This window comes from Dermochelys coriacea, chromosome 1 (assembly GCF_009764565.3).
Source record: "Dermochelys coriacea isolate rDerCor1 chromosome 1, rDerCor1.pri.v4, whole genome shotgun sequence".
Taxonomy (NCBI): Eukaryota; Metazoa; Chordata; order Testudines; family Dermochelyidae; genus Dermochelys; species Dermochelys coriacea.
Window position 1 is genome coordinate 347,478,091 of NC_050068.2, and position 18,864 is coordinate 347,496,954.

The 18,864-nt window shown below is 47.1% G+C and overlaps 1 protein-coding gene across 1 annotated transcript; it reads left to right on the forward strand.

Annotated features, from left to right (window-relative positions):
* Positions 1–1,133: 1,133 nt before the first annotated feature.
* LOC122458809 (collagen alpha-1(VII) chain-like) lies at positions 1,134–10,416 on the forward strand. The gene is made up of 7 exons (XM_043508450.1): positions 1,134–1,182; positions 2,875–3,012; positions 5,997–6,143; positions 6,861–6,980; positions 8,584–8,730; positions 8,917–9,120; positions 10,244–10,416. The coding sequence occupies exons 1-7, from the start codon at positions 1,134–1,136 to the stop codon at positions 10,414–10,416; spliced, it is 978 nt and encodes a 325-aa protein (XP_043364385.1).
* Positions 10,417–18,864: the final 8,448 nt, after the last annotated feature.

Genomic DNA, 18,864 nt, shown 5'->3' on the forward strand with positions numbered 1-18,864 from the left:
CTGGCCACAGGAGATTGCTTTATTCTAGTTCTCTGGGCCTGCACGACCGATATCTGCAGAGCTGTTGCTCCGAATTGCTGGTGATGGGTGTGAAAAAGCAGGCTGTGTGTGTTACTGCCAGAAGGGTTTGAACCTTCAACCCTCAGTGCTAAAAGCATAAGCATCCACCAGCTGATCTGAAGGAAAGAGACCCCTAGAATTTAGTGATAGCTCAGGGGTTCTCAAACTGGGGGTCAGGACCCTTCAGGGGGTCACGAGGTTATTACATGGGAGGTCGCAAGCTGTCAGCCTCCACCCCAAAGCTTGCTTTGCCTCCAGCATTTATAATGGTGTTAAATATATTTAAAAGTGTTTTTAATGTATAAGGGGGGTGGGGTCTCACTCAGAGACTTGCTCTGTGAAAGGGGTCACCAGTACAAAAGTTTGAGAACCATTGCTATAGCTGACTCATTAATCTCATGCATGGACCAGCCACTAGAGGGGAACAAAGATCCACATGCGCCAAATATAGTTTACATGAGCTTCCCTTTGTGGCCACCAGAGTAACTGTGATTTGTGAGTATGTCAGGGATTGCGGTCTTGTCTTAATCGGTTTGAGAAATCTTTGGGCCATCGTCTCTTACTCTATTTGTAGAGGAATCAAGTGTTGTCCTCAAGGAATCCCATTCATTCCAAGGGGTATTCCCCAGTGGAGATTTTGACTAGTTTCCAGACCATTTATATCACTGATGACTTCTGTGCCTGGTGCCAGTTCGAGGCCAAGGGAGATGTGGCTACAGGGTATGAGGGCTAGCTGCCAGGAAACCTTTCCTCATTCAGCCTCCATTTGCCTTTGTTCAGTTGAATCCCTTCCCTCCTACTTCTCATCCCTTATGCCTCTCTAAATGACTCGCTTCCCCCCACAACTTTGTGTTTACACCCTTCCCCAGAGAGCCTCGGAAATAATACTACTGGGAGGAAAAGCAGTACCCTTTGGAGAAGATCCACTGTTCTTGGTGAATTATATGCACTGTGGTGTCCTTGTCCTTTCAGGAAGAGGAGTTGCCAAGAGCCAGTACCTGGGCAGCAGGGGGCTTGCTTATCACATTGACCATTTGCTGCCTAATACCCACTATATACTTGGTGTTCGTGCTATGTTCAACAAGTCCGAGGGACCAGAAGTAACTCTCACGCACCGTACCGGTGAGTTCTGCTGTAATGACCCCATCTTGCATGGGACAGCAGGGTTTGAACCTACCACCTTCAGCAGAGACCTTTGCCACTTGAACTAAAGGAGCAGCCCTGTTAACTTGCAGCAGTAGTAGACTGTTATCCTTGAGCGGGATGCAACACACATTCTCCCTGCATAAATGAATTTAGCCCTTTGGGAACACTCAGTAACATTATATTTGGGGACCAAATCTTTCGGTCTCTCTCTCTCTTGTCCAGCTCAGTTCAGCAGTAGGCCCTGTTGTTCCTTATGGGATCTGGAAAAACCCTGCAAATTGTCCCTCCTTCCTTTATGGCAGACTTCATGTGTTTCCAAGGCTCCTTTGTGTGTGAGTGAGAATGCCCCTAGAGCGTGCAGGGCTGAGGACCTGCTGTGTTTGGAACAACTGGATTTTGAAACCCATGGGTAATATTTTTAGGCTGGTGTATAGCAAAACCTCATTATAATGTTCTCTGTCTTTCTTCTTTTTGAACCCAATGGGGGAACTCCCTGTAGAAAAGTTGGTCTGTTGATAAGGTACCAGACTGGGACTCTGAAGTTCTGTGTTACACTCTTGGTTCTACCTGTGTGACATTGGGCAAGTCACTTAATGTCTCGGTGCCTCATCTGGCAAAAACAGAAACAATAATACTTCTTAGAGTTTAAGGCCAGAAGGGACTAATCAGTTATGTACTCTGACCTCCTGTCTAACAGCGGCTAGAGAATTTCCCTCAGTTACCCCTGCATTGAGCCCAGTAACTTGTGTTTGACCAACCTCATCATGCAAGTGTCTTCCAGTCAAGACTGGATGCCCATCAAGAGATGGAGAATCTACCATTCCCCTTGGTCGCTTGTTTCATGGTTACCATCCTTTCCTGAGGTGCTCAGATAGCGGGATGGGGAGTGCCACAGGAAAGCCTATAAACAAAGAAATGGCACTATGGGCTGTTTTCATTTTCTGTCTTGAAGCAGAAACCTGGGCAGTCAGTGCAGAAAGATAGGTCAATGTGGTGCTGAGGTTACGTCTCGGGAATATGTTCTCATGAGAACTTCGGGGTGCTTCCAGTTTATGAGTTAGTTTCTGTATCCTCAGGCCTTGGGGTGCTGGATGAGCCAGGGTTTAATACATTGTTATCGGTTTGTTTATTGCACATCACACACATGATCTACGCTTATCGTCACATGTGTTGGATGGTAGCAGTGCATACGGCCTCCAGCATGCCATAGAGTCGGAGAGTTTAAGGCCAGAAGGGACCAGCAGTCTGACCACTTGTACAGCACAGACCATGAAACACCACCCAGCCTCCCCCATGCCCAGCCCAACAGCCAGAGTTAGGCCAAAGCGTTACAGCTCTCAGCACATTCAACTGTTGTGTGCCAGAGGCAGTGAACAGCAGGACCAACACGCTCCAATACCCGAGGCCCCTGCAATAGCAGGCATTAAGTGAGGTATGCCCAGAGGGTGTATACCTAATGCTTCTGGTGAGGATCCTGGGAGATCAGGGATGTAGCCCTGGGCATACCATGGGCTAGACTCTGATATTCTGACTCACAGTGGGTAGCACCTTTCTCCAGGCATAGAACCACTGACGTCAGCAGGCTTAGTCGTGAAGGGGGGTGTCATTCAGTGGCCGGAAAGATATCGGAATCTGACTCAGATCTCTGTATTTCATTCATTTTTGCAGCCTCGTTCGCAGACTCAAACCCCATCCAGACCATCCAGGATTTGCGGATCGTTGACATTGGAGTAAACAGCTTGAAGGTCTCCTGGAAAAGGACCCCGGGCGTAACGCACTATAAGATATCCTGGGTCCCGTTCAGTGGTAGGCATCCTACTCCACCAGCCATGTAAAGTACTGTGAGAGAGCGCTGGAGGTCCCTAGTACGCTGGAAGTGACTCTCATCTCAGTGTTCCCTGCCTCTTCCCACAGGTGTTCGAGGACAGATTATAAAATGGCAGAGTGGGGACAATGCCTTTAAGAAATTTGGGGTCCTCAGGTTCATAAGAGTGGGCTGAACCCCGGGTGTGGGGAGTCTTTTGTTCTTCTCTTGTGCTTGTGGTAACTTGGTTTGATTTTCAGCTACAACCATTGTCCCTGGAGGAAAAGCTCCTCTTGGTTGCACCTGCTTTTTTGGCTTCTGCTCAGTTATTCCACCAGCTCACAAGTAGGTTTGTGTGTTGCTGGGTGGGTGGGCATGCTAGGCCTGGATGGGTGTTTTCAATTGTGGAAGAGGCCCCAGAAGGATCCTGCCCTCTCTCCCTTTCACTGCTGCTTGGCACAGGCTTTGGAGGGGAGGATTAATATTCAAAATGATCTGGACAAACTGGAGAAATGGTCTGAAGTAAATAGGATGAAATTCAATTAGGTCAAATGCAAAGTACTTCACTTAGGAAAGAACAATCAATTGCACACATACAAAATGGGAAATGACTACTTAGGAAAGAGTACTGCGGGAAAGGATCTGGGGGTCATAGTGGACCACAAGTTAAATACGAGTCAACAGTGTACACTGTTGCAAAAAAACCAAACTCCATTCTGAGATGTATTAGCAGGAGTGTTGTAAGCAAGAGACAAGCAATAATTCTTCCACTCTACTCCGTGCTGGTTAGGCCTCAACTGGAGTATTGTGTCCAGTTCTGGGTGCCACATTTCAGAAAAGATGTAGACAAATTGGAGATCGTCCAGAGATTAAATGATTAAAGGTCTAGAAAACATGCCCTGTCAGGGAAGATTGAAAACATTGGATTTGTTTAGTCGGGAGAAGAGAAGACTGAGAGGGGACATGATATCAGTTTTCAAGTACATAAAAGGTTGTTACAAGGAGGAGGGAGAAGAATTGTTCTCCTTAACCTCTGAGGATAGAACAAGAAGCAATGGGCTTAAATTTCAGCAAGGTGGTCTAGGTTGGACATTAGGAAAAACTTCCTAACTGTCAGGGTGGACAAGCACTGGAATAAATTGCCTAGGGAGGTTGTGGAGATTTTTAAGAGCCGGTTAGACAAACATCTGCCAGGGATGAGCTAGATAATATTTAGTCCTGCCATGAATGCAGGGGACTGGACTAGATGACCCCTCTAGGTCCCTTCCAGTCTATGATTCTATAATCCAGCCTGCAAACCCAGTGGATGTTCAGGAGGCCACACATCTGCAAAGCACAATCCCTGAAGCATGTTGCTCAGTCCTTCTGACTGGGAGTAGCCAGCCATGGCTAGCTCCAGAGTATGTCACCCTTGCTCCTGAGACAACCGTGGAATCAGGGAGAGACATAAGGTATTTCTCCCTCTCTTTGCAATCTAGTCTTGCCAGATGGGAGGAGCGAGAGCTCCCGGCTCTGCAAGCAACCTTCTCAGCTCTCCTCAGCACACCCTCCTGGTCCCAATCCCGTCTACACACCTCCACGTCAATCAATGAGTGGCCAAGCAGGCCATAGGAGTAGCTCCCTGCACCATCCCATCTCTCCTGGCCCAATCCCCAGGACTGGCAGCCTCTCCAGGGTCTATCTCCCATTCTAAGGGTATGTCTACACTGCAGTCACGGGGCGTAATTTGCTGCTTGTGTGGACGTGCCTGTGCTCGCTTTCATCCAGCTCAGGTACCCGAACAGTGAAGCCATGTCAGTGCCCATTAACCATGCCAGGAATTTCCTAAGGTTCTTGATGGGCTTATACAGCCCGCACTAAGCCATGCGCTGCCACAGCTTCTCTGCTCTGGTACCGGACCTAGCTAGGTTAAAGCTAGCTTGGAATGTCTATGATACACCCTTGGAGGCGCTGGCCAGTGGGAGACCTCCATCAGCTGCTGCTGTAAAGCATCCTTCTGAGCTGCTGTTTTGCACAAGTTGCATTTCCTGGCATGCAGGAGAAGAAATGAGGTAACAATGATCTTTTTTAGCATGGAGAGCTGGTTGAAAACTGAGCAATAAGCTTTGCAGAAACAATTCTAGAACCTTTGCGTTGCATTTTTCCAAATTATGATTGAAATGTTCTGTGTAACCGAGTACGAGCTTTACAGAATGAACGTTTGGCTTGTTCAAATCCGTCTTGGGATTTATTTAAGCAATTGTTCTAAAAACGTAAAAAGAAATTAACTTCTGCACATGCCTCATTTTTGAAACCAAAAGATGATCCATGACCTTTTTTAGTTAAAATTGTCACGAAAAGTTTCAAGCAATGATTTTTCATAAAAAGTTCCCAATGTAGGAAAAAGGGAATTTTTTGGATGCAAAAAATTGCCATCTTTTTTCCCAGTGAAAGCCCAACTTTCTGATTTCTCAGGAGCCTCCCAACTCTTGACAATTTTGTGCAGTGTTGAAAATAACTCAACCTCCACATTAAACAGGAAGAGCCTTAAGGCTGGGTTATTGAGGGCTTTCTCTCTTTACCAGCTAGTACACCCACATATTGGTAAGGAGGGACAAACTAAGGGGGTATGGGAAAAGCACAGCTTCTCCCTGTCTGCTAACAAGAGAACTCCCGCATTGCCCCTTGACTTGGACCAGCTCTGTCCATATTCTTTGGCTGGGTGGTCCAGTAGATAGAACACTGGACTAGGAGCCATGAATCTGGGTTCTATTCCCAGCTGTCCCACTGATGCATTATGTAACCTTGTGCAAGTCCCTTAAGCTAACTCTGCCTCAGCTTCTCCAACTGTAAAATGGGGATAATAACACTCATTCTCCTTTGCCAAGTGTTTTGAGATCTATGGATGAAAAGAACTGTAAAAATAATGCTCGCTACAGGAAGCATTGTTACTTTCTCCTGTCATTATCACAAACTGTTCTGTTTTTTTATTGTTGTTATTAATTAGGAGGCTTGGAAACCTCACAGATCGTTCCAGCAGAGATCATATTTTTCACAATTACTAAGCTGCAGGAGAGCACGACGTACACCATCCGTGTGTCTTCAATGATCCAGGAATGGGAGGGAAGCCCAGTGCTTCTCAGTGCCAAAACACGTATGTACCTAGGAGACGTGGGCAGACACCACTATATAGTGTCACCATTGCAACTGGGAAGTAGATCTGTTCAGGCTGACACTTCTGTGCTCATCTCAAAGTATCAAGAGTTTGGGATCAATTCAAAGAAACAACCTAAAGCGTAGGGATCATATCTACAGCTGAAGTAAATCGGCATAGCTCCATTGGTTTGGGTACAGCTACATTGATCTCCACGAGCTAAGGATCTGGCAGTTGCTTACTTGGATTTATGGAGGTTCTGTACCATGCTGTAATCATTTCCTCTGTTCCTACAAACGCTGCTAGTGAGGCAGGCTGAATGTCAGTATCACAGCTGGCACATGGGAAGGATCCTGAAGTTGATAACCAGCTGGCAGGATTTTCCCACCCACGTGTGGCCTGGCACAATTGGCCAGGTGCAGTCTGGATATTTTGGATCTTCCTCTGAAGTATTTAGCAGAGGCCATGCCAGAGACAAGATACCAAACTCAACAGGCCAGCCATCTGTTTCATTTCTGTAATGCCTATCTGGAATTTTTGCTATTGATTTCAATGGGCCCAGGATTCCACCCTTGTATAATGTGTGTGTCTGTTTCCTTTTGGTCCTGTGAAATTCAGTAGATTCTCCCTCTCGAGCTCTTTTGGCTCATGCCATCGATTTAAGCGTTTACACAGCAGCAAATGATCATTGTTTCTTTTCTCTTCCCTTTTAAATAGTGGGTTTCCCTAAAGTGACTCAGTTTGCAGTTCAGGAGAGCACGGAAAGCAGCATTTTACTGAGCTGGATGGGTGTTCCTGGGGCGTCTGCATATTTATTAACATGGCGCCTGGCATCAGGTAATGGCTCTTAGGTGTCATTGATGAATGGCTGTGGGTAAGGAAAGCTAATGTAAGGAAAGAAGAAGAGAATGTGAGTTGGGGAGAGTTGTAGAGTGGGCTCCTTATGTGTCTCCTAAAGATCTCGAGGAGGTCCATATTGCCACAATATCACATCTTCACTATTCTTTGGTTCCCCTTGCTCAGCCAGTTATTAGTTCACGACAACATAGGAATTGCCAGACCAGATCTGCCCTAAGGTCCATTTAATCCCAGTGTCCTGTCTCTGACAGTAGCAAGAGTGCTCCAGAGGAAGGTGCATGGAATCCCATCATGGATTAAACCATCTACAGAGGAAGTGTCTTCCTAACCCTGGACAATCAGTGGCTGGATTAGGGGCTGAAGCATCAAGATTTACATCCCTGATCTTTTTCTAATCCAATTTAATGCCACTGTGGATGTTCTCATTGTCCATATAAATGCTTGATCCTTCTTTTGAATCCTGCTCCGCTCTTTCCCTCTTACATCGTTCATTTCCCTCCAAGAAATAAGAGTCTTGTCTAGTAGTGAGAGCAAAGGCCTGGGACTTTGGACTCTCTCCACAGTGCCGCTCTTCCTGTGCCACCTTGGATGACTCATCTCTGGGCCTCAGTTTCCTAATAAATCCTGGGAGGGATGGTACCTTCCCTACACGGGTGTTGGGAGACTTAATTGGTCTAAAATTTGTACAGTGCATTGAGATCCTTGTGTGGAAGGTGCTGTAGAGATGAAAGTTTCTGAGTACCCACGTCTCCCACTGCCCTCAGTGCTCAAGCAGTAACTTGACGGTATTGATGATAGAACTGTGCCTTGAACTAACACCTCTGACACGCCCCCTCCTAACTGCCTCTAAAACTTCCCTTTTTGCCAAACTTTGTGGCTATAATTACAATGTAGGGTGCTCCAGACAGGGTCTGTCTGTGGTTACAATGAGTTTCTTTGTCTCTATATTAACATCAATAAATTTAGGCTTGAAATTAGACGAAGATTTCAAACCATCAGAGGAGTGAAGTTCCTGAACAGTCTTCCACAGGGAGCAGTAGGGGCAAAAAACCAAACTTGTTTTAAGACACAGCTTGATAAGTTTATGGAGGGGATGGTATGAAGAGATTGCCTACAATGGCATGTTGCCCATATGTGACAGCTATTAGCAAATATCTCCAATGGCTGAGGGACGGGACACTAGATGGGAGGGCCCTGGGTTACTACAGAGAGTTCTTTCCCCGGTGTCTGGCTGGTGAGTCTTGCTCACATGTTCAGGGTCTAACAGACTGCCATATTTGGGGTCAGGAAAGAATTTCCCCCTACCCCGGTCAGATTGACAGAGACCCTGTGGGGTTTCTCCTTACACTACAGTGTGGGGCGTGGATCCCTTGCTGGTTTAAACTAGAGTAAATGGTGGATTCTCTGTAACTTTAAGTCATCAAATCACAATTTGAGGACTTCAGTAAGTCAGTCAGAGTTTATGGGCCTACTACAGGAGTGGGTTCTGTGATGGGCAGGAGGTCAGACTAGATAATCATGATGGTCCCTTCTGGCCTTAAAGTCTATGAGTAACGTACCCTCTTTCCTTTCTTTTTTCCAGCGTCTGATCTTTCCACTGAACTGTTGGGAGCAGCTTCTAGATCATATCGAGTTGCAGACCTGAAGCCAAGAGGGATGTACTCTTTTTCAATAAGACCGCTCTTCGGAGAGACGGAGGGGCCAGAGGCGGCACTTACTGAGCAGATAGGTATGAGAAATGGAGCCTTGTGTTGCAATTCCTGCTGGTGTCTTTGCTGTCACCACTAGCTCATGAGATGGTGCTTGGCATGGCGTGTTCCCATGCAATCCCGATGCCTTTCAGGGCTAGCTGTGTTCTTACTATGAACTAGTTATGCGATGAATGCAGTTCCCCTCCTCTGTTTGTTTTTTACAGTGGGATCTCGAGGGAATCCTTCCACTCCTGCTCCTACCATTACTTCTTTACCACCTGCCACTATGAGAACCCAGTCCGTGGGTTCTAGCAACGCAAGGGCCACTCCTCTTCCATCAGCCACCACCATGACATTAAGAATGACCCCAGCAACCACAGTTGTGACAACTAAAGCGTCACCACCATTGACCACTCTCTCTGGGCCAAGTGAGTTTGAATCCACATGGGATTCAGTGCTGATGAATTGTTGCATTATAACCTCTTGGATGCTGTGGTCTCCTCTGATCACAAGCTAAAACTGGGTTGCGCTGGGTAAATACTTGGCGGGAAAACCCGAGATCAAAAACAGGTGCTACAGGAGGCATGTTGGCGATCATAGAATGATAGAATTGTAGGACTGCAAAGGGCCTTGAGAGGTCTTCTAGTCCAGTCCCCTGCACTCATGGCAGGACTAAGTCTTATCTAGAATAGCCCTGACAGACGTTTGTCTAACTTGCTCTTAAAAACCTTCAATGACGGAGATTCCACAACCTCCCTAGGCAATTTATTCCAGTGCTTAACTACCCTGACAGTTAGGAAGTTTTTCCTAATATCCAACCTAAACCTCTCTTGCTGCAATTTAAGCCCATTGCTTCTTGTCCTCTCCTCAGCAGTTAAGGAGAATAATTTTCCTCCCTCCTCCTTGTAACAACCTTTTATGTACTTTAAAACTGTTATCATGCTCCCCTCACCCAGACTTCTCTTCTTCAGACTAAGCAAGCCCAATTTTTTCAATCTTCCCTCATAGGTCATGTTTTCTAGACCTTTAATCATTTGTGTTGCTCTTCTCTGGACTTTCTCCAATTTGTCCACATCTTTCCTGAAATGTGGCACCCAGAACTGGACACAATACTCCAGTTGAGGCCTAAGCAATGCAGTCCAGTAGGTGGAGCTCTTCCCTCTCTGTCAGCAGGTGAAAGAGCCAAGAGATGTTAGATAATTGCACCTGTTATAATGGTAATAATACTGAGACCACTGCTCTGAAACAGATTGATGAACCATTGAGTCTAACGTCCTGTCTCTGATGGTGGCCAGTGTCTAATACATAAAGAAGAGGCATAAAATGCATGGAAGAGCATTGAGGAGCGCAGTGTCATCCCATGGGGGTGAATGTATTATATCTTCACTCAACACACCCTTGAAACCACAAGGCGTGATTGTGTCTCGGACTGTTCTCCCATAAAGAAGAATAGTCCAGCCTTTTATGACAAATCCCGTCCAATATGAGACAGATTGGAGAGCCATGGCCTTCCTGTCAGTGATTTACAAACATTCTACCTTTCCTTCGCAGTCTGTGGCAAGTTCAAAGCGGACATCGCGTTCCTGGTGGACGAGTCCTCAAGCATTGGCCAGAGCAATTTCAATAAAGTGAAGGAGTTCCTCTACCGGATCGTCTCCTATTTCCCCAGAATTGGGCCCGAGGGAACACAGGCAAGAAACCATTATTCTGTCTATCTATTGTAGGTACCTTTCTTCATTTTATTCATCCTCACAACACCCCTGTGAGTTAAGAAAATGCTGTGAATCTTAAAGAGGCTAAATGACTTGCCTAAGGTCACATAGGAAGTCTGTGGCAGAGAAGGTAATTGAGCCCAGCTCTCCCAAGCCTGAGACTAGCATCCTAACCACTGGGCCAGCCTTATTCTTGGGCCCCAGCTGGACATTCCCTGTTTTATGCCATTTTCTAGCAGTTTCCCCAAACCCCACCCTCACTAAAAAAGACGATCTCTGCACTATTGAAACCTTGCATTTCAGTGTGCTCACTTTGGGCCTAATCCAGTGCCCAATGAAGTCCATGGAAAGACTCCTACTGGCTGCCGTAGGCTTTGGTACAGGTTCTTTGTTTGTAATGATGCCCTTTGCACACGTGATATCTGAATTGGACCTTCAGGCTAAGGCTCCATGTTGCTTTCTTTCACTTGACTAAGGAAGGTGGAGTTCCATGTTCTCATTGACTGCAGACCATTAATAGCAACCCCCTCCCATGATCATTGCCTTTTACTCGTGTGCGTATATCCATGACCCCTGCTCCCTAGCTCCATCCTGCCACCTTTATCGGCCTCACGTGCTCTTTGGCAGATCGCTGTAGCTCAGTTCAGTGAAGAGCCCAGGACTGAATTCCACTTTAACCAGCACAAGGATCGGAATGGAGCTCTCAAAGCCCTCAAGGAGCTGCAGTACACTGGAGGCAATACAAAGACAGGTGCGTACCCTGTATGCATATCAGTGTTTGCAGGCCACATACATTACAGCTAGAAATATGGGCCCAAGTCACCAAGTCTCGATCTGCATTTGGCTCTCAACTTCCCCAGCAGTCAGGTGGTATGGTTTTGCTTTTGAGTTTTGAATCAGTCTGTTATAGAGGTTGATTGGCTGCTTGTGAAGTTAAGATCTAAACTTCTTTAAAGTTTGGATTGGGGTGGCTCAAGAGTTTTGGTTTGAACCCATTTTTAATGATTGCCTGGCCATCTATTCTGGTTCTTTCATCATCGTTCTAGTTTTTTGTCTGACCTTCTCTTTATAATTTTATATCCCATCACCCTCCTTAATTTAGTTTTTATACCTAACATGGAGCCCTAACCATAAGGTTATCTACCGACTGGGAATATTTTTAAGAGTGCTTTTAACTCTAAAACATAGCCTTGATCCTAACTCTAATCCTACTAGTCTTACATGCAAAAATTTGCAGTGTTGAGTTTTATGGTTCAGCGCTAGATTCTGTTTCCTTGGGATTTATTTAGATCACCGCGTCTGTTCCCTTTCAATGCACGTCTATAACTCTCAGTGATATTACTTAGGTGTGCACATTAGGTAGGACTTTCAGAAGCTCTTAATGCTGACCTAGCTCTGCTCCCACGGAAGTCAATGGGAGTTTTTACCGTTGACTTCAATGGAAAGAGAGAGAGGCCAATTCAGTGTTTTGGAAAACCCCTCCTGTCGGGGATAAAATTATTTACACATCCCTTGCCTACGTTGGGAGCATCAAGGCTAAAAAGGAGCAATTGACCCAAAATATTTCATGTTTTAAAAAAGAAATCCCCCAAACCTTCAGCCATCTGAAGATGCGCTGTCTGTAACTACAGGCATGCTAGAGAAGGGTTAGCCATTTAGCTAGTCTGTTCAAACAACATAAATAGGTTTTACCTGGGTTGCTATTGCAAGGACACCAAAATACACACACAGGAGCTTTAAATTGGGGGAAGTTAGCCCTCATTTTGTCCTTTCTAAGCTGGTCACCTAAATAGCTGCCCCTGTCTTGAAGGAGCCAGTTAACTAGGATAGAAATTAGAGGAAGGTTTCTAGCCACCAGACCAGGGGGAGGTTCTGGAGCAGCCTCTTTATAGTAGTCGTGGGGGGCAAACAACCTACCTAGTTTTGAAAGAGTGCCTGATAAATGTATGAATGGGAGCATGTGACAGGGTTACCTGTGATAACAGGGGATTGGACTCAAAGGCCTAGGAAGTCCCTTCCAGTCTTGACTCCCATGTTCTTAAAGTAGCTCTGGCACCGATTAATGTCTCTTAATGTGGCCAGCCTGTACATTTTCTAACATGTCCTTTTTTTCCACCTGCAAACTGGATCAGATGGACTCAGACCCACAGCACTACTATTCATACACCTGGCACTGTGGGATCTAGGTGTGACTGGTGTGGAGAAAGTAAAGAAGGAAGTGTTATTTACTCCTTCTCATAACACAAGAACTAGGGGTCACCCAATGAAATTAACAGGCAGCAGGTTTAAAACAAGCAAAAGGAAGTATTTGTTTACACGACACACAGTCAACCTGTGGAACTCTTTGCCAGAGGATCTTGTGAAAGCCAAGACTATCACAGGGTTCAAAAAGAACTAGATAAGTTCCTAGAGGATAGGTCCATCAATGCCTATTAGCCAGGTTGGGCAGGGATGATGTCCTTAGCCTCCGTTTGCCAGAAGCTGGGAATGAGTGACAAGGGATGGATCACTTGATGATTATCTGTGTTGTTCATTCCCTCTGAAGCACGTGGCACTGTCCACTGTCAGAAGACAGGAGACTGAGTTAAATGGACCTTTGGTCTGACCCAGTCTGGCTGTTCTTATGTTCTAGGCTGTGCATCTCTCTGCTTTCCTCTAGGTCGTGGCTTAGGCTATGTGCTAAAGGAGTTATTTCAGTCCTCCAAAGGGATGAGACCAACCGTGCCTCGCACACTGGTGCTAGTGACCGATGGACAGTCCCAGGATGATGTGTTGCCACCAGCCAAAGTGGCGCATGCGTTAGGTAGGGATCTTTTTTTGAAAGCCCCAATCCTGCTTCCAGCAAAGTGAATGATAAAACTCCTGTGAGTTTTAGTTGTGCTGGATTGGGTTCTAACATAGTTTATTGTTGACTTCCTGGGCTCTTATCTCTCCTTCCTTCATTAAAAGTTGTGGGTTTGACCCTGACCAGACATAATGAGCCCAATACACCTGGGATGAGCTTGACCTAATGTTTTTAGATGAAGAGTCTGATCTGTACTGGATTTAATACTCTGATGGCTGACAGCTCAGGGTGGCCAGGTGCCCGGTTTTCAACCGGAAAGTCTGGTTGAGAGGGGGACCTGACGGTGTCCGGTCAGATCTACTGACCGGACACCCAAAGTCCAGTCACTTCAAGTGGGGGAGGCAGGGAGGTGCTGAGTCATCACCCGTGCCAGCCCCTACTTCGCTAGGGCCGCCTCCTACCTGCATCGGGTGGCTGCAGCTCCCAGCCCCAGTTCTGCGCAGAGGTGGGGGAGAGAGGGGAAGAGCAGTGAGCGACAGGGGGAGGAAGAAAGAGGAGTGAACAGGGGCGGGGTGTCAGGGGAAGGAGCAGGGCAGGGGTGAGACCTGGGGGAAGGGGCAGAACCTCAGGGGTGGAGGAGGTTCTGGCATGCCTGCTGGAGTATCCAGTTTTAAATATTAGAAAGTTGGCAACCTTACGGGAAACTGATGTCCACATTCTGTCCCAGGCAATGGCAGTGCCAGCTTCTTCCATGCACTGCCCCATTAATGTATCTTGGTACTTCCCGGAGACCAGCTCTGGAGCGGGAGGGGAGTCCAGTCTCACAACCCATTTGAGATAAACCAGTGAGGGTTTCCCTGTTCCCCTGCTGAGGTCTGCAATGGACTTTCTGTGGGGTGGGCTGAGAACAGTACCACCTGATGGACTTGTCACTCCCCTCTGAGCACTGTCTTGCACTAGTTTGGAGTCTCTGTCCAATCCCTAAACGACAAGAGTTCGTGTAACTGTTCTGTGCCCTTGGCAGTGGTCTTAATGGAGAAGCCACAGGTGGAGACCATGAGCTGGGCATGCCTTTATCAGAGCAAGCCTCGTACCCCCAGCTCCCTCAAGTGACAAAGGGGAACAGATGGCTTAGGGGTTAAGAATTGACTCCTCACCTCAACGTGAGCAATTTCTAATGAACCAAGACAAGCTGTGGCTGGGAGCTGAGCCTGACTTTACTCTGCAGTTGAGAATTTCCAAGCTGATGGGTGGATTTAACCCCACAACTCCCATTAATCGGCATCAATGGGCACTGCGGGGTGAACCCCCCTAGCCAGCTTGGAAGATCTCTGCCTGTATGCCCGTCTAATGAGGGAGCCATTTGTTTCAGGAATCCGGATCATCGCCGTGGGGGTCTCCAGAGCTGACCCCCAAGAACTGAACAGCATCTTGTTACACCGCAACCTGCAGAATGTTTTCTACATCAGCACCTTTGAGGACTTCCCCCACATCATCCGGGAGGTGATAGAAACCATTTGCTCTGACTCGCCACGTTCGGGAGCCCAACCGCAGCCTGCGGAGGTGAGCTGCTTTCTCCTACTCTATTTCCATGTCTATGCTCTATTTCCTACAGAGAGTTTTGGAGAGAAGCCAGCTCACCTCCCAGAGGTCCCTTCTGGCAGCCTGTGATCATGGTCCTACCCTGCGTTCTGGTTCAAAGCAAACCCAAAAGTTAAGAATCAGAGAATCGTAGGACTGGCAGGGACCTCGAGAGGTCATCTAGTCCAGTCCCCTGCGCTCATGGCAGGACTAAGTATTATAAACAAGTCTTCGGGCCTCGTTCTGATCTCACTTATCATCTACCGTTGTCAGCTGACAGTCATGGCATCCAAGACAGCAATGTAAAACAGGCACAGATGAAACCAGAATCTGGCCTTTTCCTGGTTATCAGTTAAGTCAGTGCATATCCACTGCGAGCTGAATTGAGGGAATTGTCAATGCACAGTCATCTCCCGGTAACAGTTGTCTGCTCAATCCGCCCCTGGTAATGTGATATCAGTCATTTGTAACCAACCGGGTCCTTGGACACCGTGATAGAGCATGGCCAGAGGGCAGCAGGAGAGTGTTAGAAGGGAGCCTTATTCCCTGTGAGGGAAGAAAGTTTGCTATAGATTAATTAAAGCACCTGAAGCCAGTCACCTGATAACCCCCCCCTGCTTCAATTGGGCAAGGGAAGGAGTTGAAGCAGAGTGGTTTGGTGCTGGAGCAGAAAGCAGTTTGGAGGAGTTGAAGCAGAGTGGATTGGTGTTGGAGCAGAGAGCAGTTTGGAGGGAAGCAGAGGAGAGTTTGGAGAAGTGCTGTGGTGGGCTAAGAAGACCAAGACCCTAGATAAAGGGATGTCTGGTTTGTGCAGAGGGAGGGTAGGAAGCCCCACAAGCTGGAGGGCAGGAGAGGGAAGTAGTCTAGGGGAAGGAACTGCTAGTTCAAGTGGTTTACCGCTATCCCTAGGGCCCCTGGGCTGGGACCTGGAGTAGAGGGCAGGCCCGGGTCCCTCCCTCTCCACTCCCCTCCTCTAGGCAGTTAATACCCCAGTTCAGGGGCGAGAAATGGTGCCCTGAACCCTCCCCAAGAAGAGAAAGCATGAGACCCATCAAAGTAGTGCTGGCAGTTTGCCACAACACCCATAATCCTCTTTGATAAGACAAAAATCTAACTCAAGCTGTGTGTTGTAGGTTGCTAGACAGGATATGGTCACATTGCAGCAGGTTGGTGGCATGGAGAGCAACTCATCGGTCCATGATCCAGCTTCTGCTGATCCAGAAATCCAAAAACCAGAGGGGCCATGCGATCCCAGGTGCTCAAAGGTAAGACGAGTGATAATAGCTCAGTAGGGTGTACTTGGGGGAGTATATTGCATGAGACACGTGCAGTGAGCGCACTCATTAGTTTGAGGTTAATCCCCTACCACCTTGCTCCAGTTTTATGCTGGTGTAACTGCGCTGTCTTGAATGGAATTACATCAGCATGAAATAGGAGCAGTAGCCAGTCAAGGCTTTTTCCCTCTGGAGACATAGGCACAAGCTATGGCTTAGGTCACCAGTTGTCCATGAGGAGCAACCTGTGATCTCTCATCATTATCAACTTGTTTCTCGTGGGCATTGCAGATGAATTCATAGATTTCAAGGTCAGAAGGGACCATTATGACTATCTAGTCTGCTCTCCTGCATAACACAGGCCAGGGAACCTCACCCAGTAACTTCTGCATCAAGCCCATAACTTCTGTTTGAGCTATAGCATCTAATTTAGAAAGACATCCAGTCTTGGTTTAAAGACTGCAAGTGGCAGAGAATCCACCATCTCCTCAGGCAAGTTGTTCGAATGGTTAGTGGCCTTCCCTGTTAAAAATGTGCCGTGATATTTTAGGAGGATTTGAATGCCAAGCAGGAGATGGTCTGCTGCATTTATTTAATAGTCTCCTATGAGCCATTGCCTTTCTCTCTGTTAAAAATAAAACATCAGTCAGTTCTTGCCTGCATTGGGTAGCACCTGTAACCAATCTCTGACCCACCATACAGGCAGGGAGAGAGGAGGAGCAACTGACCATGCTAACCTACTGGAAGGGATGGGAAGCCATTTCTTACCAGTTCTGCAATAAGGGGCGGGGGGAGGAAGTGCAATTATTTTTCTTCCTATTTACTGTGTTGCCATCACAGATTCTATTCTTATTCTGTTACAGGCGCCTAAGGGAGAGAAGGTAAATACTCTAGCCTGCTGTGGGATTTCACTCTTCAGTGGGAACCCACAAGCCTTGGCATTTACATGCTACGCTGGAGGGGACCAGAGAAATACCCAAGACAGACACTGTAGATAGGCCTCCGGCTAGAGCCATGAAACAGCCAGGAGGAGATTGCTGCCTACATTGGGCTCTGGATGAGAGAGCTCTCCAAGTCAAAATAGTAATGGAAGGGCAGGGCTCAGGGTACGAGGCCTGAACCCCTTGAGTCACCTTGCCATGTACCAAATATCTGGGCGTTAATCTGGGTAACTCAGAACAGGAGAGGTGTGTTTGGATTACAAGGGTTGGGTTGGGAACTCACCTCCAGCTGAAGTCAAATTAGGGACTGTATTTCTGGATCCAAAATCCTAGATCCAAACACTCCTACTCTCTGCTGGACACTGTGACCAATCCATTGCGACAAGCACATACTCTTTGGCCTTGTCTAGATTAGGATAAAGGGTGTTTAAAAAAAATGTGATCGCCAATGCATTTTAAAACCCTGCTGTAAATAGGACAAGTTGCATGTTAGCTGATAGGGGTGAACCCTATGGGATTAGAAATGTGCTTCTCAGATTAACAGTAGGGGGAAACAATACGGTCAAATAGTTCCAAGCTATGAAGCTGTTGTTCCATATAGAGGAAGGGTAGTCCAGTGGTTAGTGTTTAGGAGACACAGGTTTAATTCCCAGCTGTGCCACAGACTCCCTTTGTGACCGGGGCAAGTCACGAAGGCTATGTCTACACTGCAGCTGGGAGCATTGATTCCCAGTGTGCACTGATGGATTTGAGTTAGCATGCTACAAGAACAGCATAGGTAGGCTAGATTCCCAGGCCAGAAGGGACCATTGTGATCATCTAGTCTGACCTCCTATAGAACAAAAGAATTCCTGGAGGAGAATATTTGTTGGAAAAACATCCAGACTTGATTTAAAAATGGTCAGCAATGGAGAAGCCACCACAACCCAATGGTTAGCTACTCTCCCTGTTACAGATGTATGCCTTATTTCCAATCTGAAATCATAGAGTCATAGAATATTAGGGTTGGAAGAGACCTCAGGAGGTCATCTAGTCCAACCGTCTGCTCAAAGCAGGGCCAATCCCAACTAAATCACCAGCCAGGACTTTGTCAAGTCTGACCTTAAAAACCTCTAAGGAAGGAGATTCCCCCGCCTCCCTAGGTAACCCATTCCAGTGCTTCACCACCCTCCTAGTGAAATAGTGTTTCCTAATATCCAACCTAAACCTCCCCCACTGCAACTTGAGATCATTGCTCCTTGTTCAGTCATCTGCCACCACTGAGAGCAGCCGCGCTCCATCCTCTTTGGAACCCCCCTTCAGGTAGTTGAAGGCTTCTATCAAATCCCCCCTCACTCTTCTCCTTTGCAGACTAAATAACCGCTTCTGCCCACTGAGCACTCCCTGGGGTTCTGGATCATGCCTTACTGCTCTATCAGCCTGGATTCCTCCCTCACTAGAATGAGCAAGCTGGCCAGGCCCCAAAGCAGCAATGAAAAGGTTAACAGGCTAGTAATCACATGGTCAGTGCCTGATGGAAATTATGGACATTTATCCCCTCTGGGTCACTAGGTTGAACTCAGCTTCTCTCTGTACTTAGGGCAGGCATAGCAAGGGGGCAGCTCAGTTCACACACACACCTGGACCCACTGGCTACATACTCAGGTGGGTCGCCTGTCCTACGCTAGTCTCATTGCTGGTTTTAGCATGCTGGCTCGAGCAGAGCTGACACATCCGCAGTGTAAACCTTACTGTCGTCTCTCTGGGCCTCAGATCCCATCTGTACAAGGGGATCCCAGCATTACCTGACACACTGATCCCACAAAAAGAAAAGGAGTACTTGTGGCACCTTAGAGACTAACAAATTTATTAGAGCATAAGCTTTCGTGAGCTACAGCTC

Excerpts from the sequence above, each read along its gene's own strand:
- LOC122458809 (XM_043508450.1), top strand. The coding sequence starts at position 1,134 with ATGTTCAACAAGTCCGAGGGACCAGAAGTAACTCTCACGCACCGTACC. Across the intron at positions 1,183-2,874 it reads AACTCTCACGCACCGTACCG|CCTCGTTCGCAGACTCAAAC; the intron begins GTGAGTTCTGCT and ends TCATTTTTGCAG. Across the intron at positions 6,144-6,860 it reads GCTTCTCAGTGCCAAAACAC|TGGGTTTCCCTAAAGTGACT; the intron begins GTATGTACCTAG and ends CCTTTTAAATAG.